Raw genomic sequence first — 8,524 nt, 5'->3', positions numbered from 1 at the left:
GTAAAAGAACTCGGAAGGTTAGGCCTCCAACCAGGCCTTTCGTGACACCCCTAAAGCTAGAAACTTTTCAGCACCCCCTCGTATATATCCATCCATACATACATATATATACATAATATATTTATATACATACATTTACACACATATAAACACATGTACACTTCCATACACGCTCGCCCACACACACACATATAAATACCCAAGACAAACACCAGTACGTGTGTTTATACGTGGGTGTTTGGCCTTTATGTGAAATTCTTTATTCTTGCCACATATTTATTTCCATTCCTTCACCAATGTCAAAATTTTAACCCACTAAACAAAGAATGCGTAGTACAGGCGGAGGATTCAACTCTTTCGTCTCGTTTATAAGAATTGAGCCTGTTGCTTCGGAGTTTGATTTAAGTGAAGTTTCCAACTTCAGAAACACATGAAATGCATTTTTGGCGCTACCTCAGATAATGGTGATTTAAAACAATAACAATAATGGACGGCCTATTTTCATAACCCCAGGGTTTCTTATAAGAGAGACTATTAAATCTTATTAACACCTTTCCCCAGGAGCCTTAGTGATGAAAGTAACATGAAATATCTGAGGAATCGAAATGGTATCCTCCACTACTGACTGTTCATAATAGTAAGGATTATTCCTTTACACACCAAGACCTGGATTTTATAATTCTTTACTGTGGCAGGGGTGTCTATCATGCCTTCCATCAATATAAAAACCTTAAATATAATAAACTATGTTGAACTAAACACATGGGGTCCTTAAAAAAAAGATGATATTGAGATCGAATAGAGATATTTAAATCTGACATTCGACATTGTTGCTCTTTTCTTTCTTTTCCATTTGGAATAACTGGTTAGTGGTTCTAGCCACTACTACAAATAAATATTTCGCCAAAAAAATTTTTTTTTTAAATCAATATTTCAATTCAGATTCCATCCATGTCCACATTTGAATCCTTAACCAACATTTCAGTTCATGACTTGCTGAAATTTTCGTTTCTTATCTGTTTTTGATGCCATTTAACGAAGTCTAGAACGTCTCCACCCAATTTCATCTCTCTTCATCTGAAACCTTACTTCTATGAAGGAAATCTATGGGAAGACTTTATTTAACATTGACGGTACCATTATAGATTCATCACAAAATAAACAAAATTTAAAATTCTAGCTCTGACCAAAAATCTGCTGTTCCCTGATGCGTGTAAACTGGTAAAGCACTGATGGAAATATAGATTTTTTTCTTCAAGAAATACGTGCAGCTAAGACTATGTATGTCTCTGGCGGATAAATGTGATAACAAAGCTGACAATCTGCCAAAAACAACCAAATAAAATGCACAAGGTTCGAGATGTAGAAGGGAGAGGAAAAGGGGATTGTGTGACGTTCATGCCTCTTACATATTATTATGTAGGAAAAAATAACAGCTATAACTTGCTTGTAGATTCAATTCCTTACTTCTGCTCGCTTAATTTGGGATAAATTTTCATTATTATTTTTATTATTATCAGCGAGCTGGCAGAATTGTTAGATTGTCGAAAAAACTACATTGCAGTATTTCTTCCGAGTTCAAATTCCGACGACGACGATTTTACCTTTCATCCTTTCAAGCTAGATAAAATAAAAACCAGTCAAGAACTGCCCTCAAAATGCACCAAAATTAGAAAGAATTATTGTCATACGAATGCCATAAAAATATATTAAGTTACTGGGAGCCAAAACCATGGTTTTCATTAATTTGTTCAATCGTGCTCTCGCTAAAAGTATATTTCCCCCCGCCCAAGAAATCTGTGTTAAATAACATTTTCTTTATAAAAATCATTTATAATGATAATAATTTTGTTTGACTGAGAAAAGCATTTCTCACGTATTAAACTGATATGTACTTTTAAAAATTAGTCATACTACGGTCGGTACTGTAGCCGTCTCCAAAATAATGATTTCTTTAGACACGAATATCAGCGAAGTTTCAGAGTAGCTTTCACTTACCTCAAAGAAGGAAAACGGTAAGTTGTTTTTCATACATCGAAATTATGATTCTTAGAGAATTTTCTTCTTTCCTAGAGATTCAATTATTTATATTTTGCTCCCCACCTCCTTCAATGTCCTTTTCCTTCTGTGAGGTACTGTTAGTATTCTGAAACTCCGCCCGAATATTTTCAAAAGATAATATTGTTAAACGTCCTTATTTCAGACGTATAATATTCAGCACGGCCATCTATCCATTCCAGCAGTAACGACATCAAACTATAAAATTCACAGCTAGAACAGATGTGCATCAATACAACATAAACACAAAATAAGCTTTTATGAAATGATTAGCTAAAGGAAAAGTTGCATCTACATAAGATGTACACTGACACAGAAATAATGAAGATATATATTTAGAAAGAGAGATACCTTTATTAAATGGCTTGGTAGAGGACAAAATAGCATAGTAGAATGTAAACAAAAGTTATAGATTGAAGAACAACAAAATTTCGTTTGAAAAAGATATCTTACCCCATGAAAGACGTCTAATCCGAAATATTCGAGGTTAAAATGAATTAATCCAGGAAAACAGACAATAAAATTAATAATATAAAATAAAGCAGGTCGTCTTACGACAACGTCAAATTCCGATTCTCCATTTGCAGCAAGTGACGTTTACAACGCATGTGCAGACATCGCAAACACCCTCGCTTACTCTTACTCTCTCTCTCTCTCACTCTCTCTTAAATTCTCTGTTATTCTTTTTACTCTTTCTTATTCTCTTACTCTCTCTTGGCCTTTCTTACTTTCTCTTACTCTCTCTTGGCCTTTCTTACTTTCTCTTACTCTCTCTCTCTTACTCTCTCTAGCTACTTGACGCTTTCTTTTAATATTTCCTCCTCTCTAAATACTCTCACATTCTTTTTCATTTTCCTTTTTCTCTCAGATTCTTTCGCTTACGTGTTATGCTTTTTGTCATTCTCGATCTTGATACTTCTTAATATTTTTCTGAAACTCTCGCTTTCTTTCTCCCTCTACATCTCCCTACAACTTTTTCTTGGCCCTTTACAATGTTTTTCCTCTCTTGTTTATGTAACAAGCTTTCTATTTTACTGTCTCTTTCGTTGCCTAATGTATGACGTCAATGCAACCTGAAGATAGGTTATTTGGGTGGAGTGAGATGGAAAGAATCGGAAGTACGAATTTTCTAATAGTATGTTACATTAAATAAGGTAGTTTTAAATGCTTGTATGTGTGTGTGTTATATGTTCATTGTTGTTGTTAATACTGTTATTACATATGAAAGGTGAGAATATTTTGGATCTTGAGACTTAACTTCATGGAAAATAAAAGAAAATGATTTTTTTAGGAATTTTGCAGATAAATCTTTATTATATGTAAGTACAACTATATATACAATCGAAATACTGCCAGCCCTTCACCTCGTCATTTATCATACCCTCCCAAATAACTGAAACTTTGCTTAGTTTCTTACAATTACCACATTTCTGAAGGAATGAAACATCACACCGCCTTTTAAGCCAACCATTTCTATAAAGAAAAGCAAGAGAATTTATATTTTGACAGACGAGAGAGTATCGCCAAGTCTGCTTGCTGTAGACCTACCCATGGTGTATTTCCATCCTTTGTGCATACTGGTATTAAACATAGTGTTGCCGATTCAATTTTTTAAAAAGCACTATTACGATAGCTAAAAGATATAAGAACAGTAAATATAAGTGAAAAATGCCCACCTTTCTAAAGCACCTAAACAACAACAACAAAAAATCACATAGGTGTAAATATCAAAAGATTTATAATAAAAAATTTCACCTCTAATTACATTAAATGAAATTAACATAATTACTTTTATTTTTACTTCGTAATATTTTCGAAGATTTCCTGATCAATTTCTTTTGATGTAGAAGCTGCTATTTCACATGATTTATAAGCATCCTTGGATCCAGTTTTCTTTAAGTATTAAATATAGTGTACAATGATAATAACATTTACATTACCATTTCGTTTTAAGTCCTTATTTGATGGTCAAAATTTCTCTGAGTTTCTATGCTTAAAATTAAACGCACTCATTTGATTTCATAAAATTCATGTGACTAAATACTCTTTCCACATAAACATTTGTATGTGATATGAGAAATGCTTAAAGCTAACTTAGACAAATTGATCCCCCCCCCCAAAAAAAAACTGTTTGAAACCTTGTCTATCGTACATTTAAAAAAATTTTCTGCTGAAAATTAATTTTTGTCAGGATCTCTGAATCTTCATTAAAATACTTTGTAAGGTCTATAATTCTCGGTTTTATTGATTTGAGACATTCTCTTACACTAAAATAATTAATTAATTGTGAAAGACGAAAATTATCTGGAAGACGCTGTTAAATTTACTCCAAAATTTCCACAACAAATATCAAGTATTGGCCTGCTCAATAAATTTGCACTCTGACATCACCTTCTCAAATTGATTACCAAGATATGGCTTTGAATCTAAATAATCCTGCACTGAAACGTCTTTATTAGCTTCTTTCCAGGCATTATAATATAACTTGGCAAATCAATGACACATTAAGGATCATTCAATAATTTGGTTGACTTGTTTTCTGCTTCAAATTTGTGAAACTGAGATGGGCCAAAAGTATAGGGTCAGTTACGTCATGCAAATGGCTGAGGGTCCTTGCCGAAAGGAGAGTAGTAAAGGAGGCCATGAGATTGGAAGGATGATTAGTGTGGGTCTCTTTTGCTTTGGGGGCTGTCATTCAGGATGGATTTGGTGGTTGAGGGAATTTGCCATTACAGTCTGACCAGAGGTTAGGCAGGTAGGGCTCCAATGAATATATCCCATCTAGAAAGGATTGGCATTATGAGAAGATCCATGTGATAGCTGAATCACACTTTTTTCTCCATACCACAATTTTTTTTTGTTGATTCTGAACTTCATAAACAATTTTCTTTAAAAAGAATAGAACAGTTTTTCTAATTACAAACTTTCTGCCTAAATTTTGGACAGTAAAATCTCAATTAAATTCTGATTCCACTTTAATGGAAAGACACTAACTTTGGCTCTAAATTATAATAAAAAGCACTAAAATTATGCAGGAACATAACTCAATGGGTTTTTTCACCTAAAATGGTAAAAAGGCTGTACATTCAGTGTAAAATGAACTAAATTGGCCCTCCTGGCTCAACAGAAGCACTTCTGTATCATTACTTCACCTGAAGGAAATAGTACTAAATGTCCCTCAAATCATACTCAATTGTCTTAAATAAAGGATATATTGGACAATATAAATAACCTAGCTGGTGACTGGAGGAGGAGGCTGTCCTCTCAACCAATGTACTGCTGTGCATGCCACTGGATGACAGATTCTAATGATGATATTATCCCATGCTTTCCAATCCATGGCATTGGCCTTAGCATGCATGAGGTCAAGGTACTACAACTTCAGGTCTTCAATTTGTTTCACCCATGTCGTCTTTGATGCATTGCATTGGATTCTCCAATGCGTAAGTTGCTACTGTCACAAAAGGTGTGATAATCTTCTGGTGCACAACAACTGTAGCCTGCACTGCCAAACTTAGTCTTCAACGGTTGGCTGCTGCTGGCATTGTTCTCAGACATTATTTGAGATTCAGTCACATAGAAATACACCAATGATCTGATACAGACACTGCATTTGGAACACCTTAAGCTTGTTCAGGTCTTGTTTGAGGATGATCCAAGTTTCAGCACTGTAGAGGACAAGCAGAACCAGCGTGCAGAAAAGATTGATGTTAGGCTTCTTTCATACACTCCATCAATGGGATGTGAACACAGAAGTTGCAGGCCTGATTCAGCAATTGATCTCTGCTGTTGATGCCATTTTCTTCTCCACAACCAGTGAGCTGTGGTATTTGAACTCTTGGACCTACTCATTCAGAATACCATCAATATGCACAATGGACAGCAAGCCATCTGTTGTTAGAGCTTTCATCTTGTCCATATTGATCCTGAGAAAATAAGGCCAACTGAAGCAGGCAATGCTGTACAAGATATCCATAGCTTCAGCATCATTGGACAACATAATTCTTGATGTACACAAAGACTAGACAGTATAACTAGAATAGACCTGTACAGTCAATGCTGAACTAGAACTTAACAACAACACTGTCTACTTCCAGCCAACAAAAGAAGGATCTACATTGTCACTCAACAAGCTAGAAATAGCAGCCAAATTTCTCACAGACACACTCTGTCCTTCCCTAATTTAAGACCTTAGTCTTAAATTAGGGAAGGACACATTGAACAATACACAATATATATATGATACAGATAAGGAATAATTTTATTGTCAAATGCTAATAATATAGCATGAACAGGATAAACTATCCACATTTTTGCAGAAAAATTTGTCGGCAGCCAACCATGAGACTCTCATGGCTAGCCACTGACAGATTTTTCTGCAAAAATGTGGATAGTTTATCCTGTTCATACTATATTATTAGCATTTGAGAATAAAATTATTTCCTCATCTGTAACTTTCAATGAATCTCAACGTTTCTAAAGCAAACTTTGTTTGTTGACTTTCAACGTAAGTTGAATTTAATATATATATATATATATATATATATATATATATATATATATATATATATATATATTTAAATAATTTGGGAAAACAAATTTCCAAATCAATCTGGTACAACCCTTCAGCAATATATGCATCTACATTTCGTACTTTGGGATCTTATTTATCATATATTTATATATTTATCTATAAATATACAAAGTATCTGATAAAAGTCAATATCAATTCAATTTTGGTGGGATTAATCGATATGTGGGTATTCTATTTCAGATAATACAAAAAATAACCTAATGAGTATATCTGAAAGTAAACTTATGGTATCAGTTTGCACGTCACGAAATGATACTTAAAGTATATAACCAAAATTACCAGCAGGGTATATATTATATTTTGTTAATTATCTACTACTTTAGTTAATACTTAAATTTATTAAATATGAAGGAACTACACGTGTTTCAGTATTGGAAGATTACAATATATATACATATACACAACTGTATACATATATATATACATATATAAATACATATATGCAATCGTCAGATTTACAATTATTCCAACACATCTTCAGGTTCTTTTTCAAAATATTATATATCTAATTTTACATTCCTTTAAAAAATAAGCAATGCAATTAAATATTAAAAATTAAAAATCATAATTATGCTTTGTAATATTAAGAATTAAAATTTATAAATTATACATTATAAATATGAATTAGTATATATATCAATCATGTAAAATCAAGTATATGTCAAATACAGAATGTGAGATATAAAATTATACATCAGAACACAAATGTCTGTGTTTAAATGTGATATATAACAAGAAAATTTCAAATACATATCTTCCTTTTTTTGCTGGTACTAAAATGGTGATTAGAGGAAAGAACCTAAAGATGTGTTGGAATAATTGTAAATCTGACAATTGCATATATGTATTTATATATGTATGCTAGCAGCTAAACCCGGTTTCACCCAGTCTGTTTGGATGATGTGGCTGTGATTGTTTTCGGTTAGGCATAATCTATAATAGCGTTTCTCAACCTGATCATTTTGTGTCCCATTTCGATTGGAGCCTCCAGCTGTATGAAGATTTCACCCCCTCCTGTCAGAAAATGGCTTCAGAAGTTGTGAAGAAAGAATTTGTACGTAGTCTGTTTGTGAGAGCTATTCTATTGGACATCTGTCTAATCATTAAAAGATTTATTTAATTATGAACATAGAAAGAAATTATACATTAATCGCAATTTTTGTAAGCAGTTTTATCCGTAAAAATTTTATTTGCAGAGAGCAGAAATTGAAAAATATATAAAATGGACGTATGTGTGTATGTGAGAGAAAAAGAGGGTAAGAAAGCGAGATAGAGTAAAGCTAAGTGAAGTATGGAATAAGTAATTGTTATACAATTTATATTATAGAAATTGATGCATACCTGTTGAAGATTAAAATGTATGTAAGAGCTATTGTTTTCAACACGTGTATAATCATAGAGAAACTGAAAGACATGAAATGTCCGTTTGTGTGTGTATGTACGTGTATTTTTGGCGGGATTTTTGCATTTAGCAGGAGTTGGTTTGTGTTTTATCTCTCGATCAATGGTTGGACAAGTGAAAAGTAAAGGCGGGCTTTTGAAGTGGGCGTCGAATGAAGAGACATGGACAGTTTTATGACTGAACTTCTTTTGAAGTTGTGGTGAGAAGGGAGAATTGATGTGCGTGCGTATGTCTGTGTGAGTGTGTATGTTTGATGGGGTGTGCGCGACAGAGAGAGTAATGTTGATGGTATATGTGTATATGAGAGAGAGAAAGAAAGATAGAGAGAGTGATAACTGAAATTTATCATTCAGTTTATTTATTTATTATATGTATATATGTATGAATGGCTTCAGTGACACACACTCAGGTTGTTTTAATCGATTTTCTCTGTAAGTATGGGGGTTAGGAAAAAAAATAGAATGCACATT

The 8,524-nt window shown here is 33.2% G+C and overlaps 2 protein-coding genes across 2 annotated transcripts in view; one reads left to right on the top strand and one right to left on the bottom strand.

Moving 5' to 3' along the window:
- The window catches only part of LOC106876982 (HEAT repeat-containing protein 5B), a 153,988-nt gene extending 151,302 nt beyond the window's left edge, over positions 1-2,686 (bottom strand). Inside the window, exon 1 of the mRNA XM_052971972.1 lies at positions 2,512-2,686. The gene's annotated coding sequence lies outside the window, so the exon portion shown is untranslated. The remainder of the gene's footprint in view (positions 1-2,511) is intronic.
- A 570-nt stretch (positions 2,687-3,256) lies between these two features.
- The window catches only part of LOC106876079 (G patch domain-containing protein 11), a 73,928-nt gene continuing 68,660 nt past the window's right edge, over positions 3,257-8,524 (top strand). Inside the window, exon 1 of the mRNA XM_052971697.1 lies at positions 3,257-3,377. Coding sequence (XP_052827657.1) covers positions 3,337-3,377 — 41 coding nt within the window. The 5' untranslated portion in view covers positions 3,257-3,336. The remainder of the gene's footprint in view (positions 3,378-8,524) is intronic.

Source organism: Octopus bimaculoides, chromosome 11 (genome assembly GCF_001194135.2).
Source record: "Octopus bimaculoides isolate UCB-OBI-ISO-001 chromosome 11, ASM119413v2, whole genome shotgun sequence".
In the NCBI taxonomy this organism is placed as follows: domain Eukaryota; kingdom Metazoa; phylum Mollusca; class Cephalopoda; order Octopoda; family Octopodidae; genus Octopus; species Octopus bimaculoides.
The sequence above is the reverse complement of the archived record's forward strand: the minus strand, read 5'-3'. Positions and strand labels throughout refer to the sequence as shown.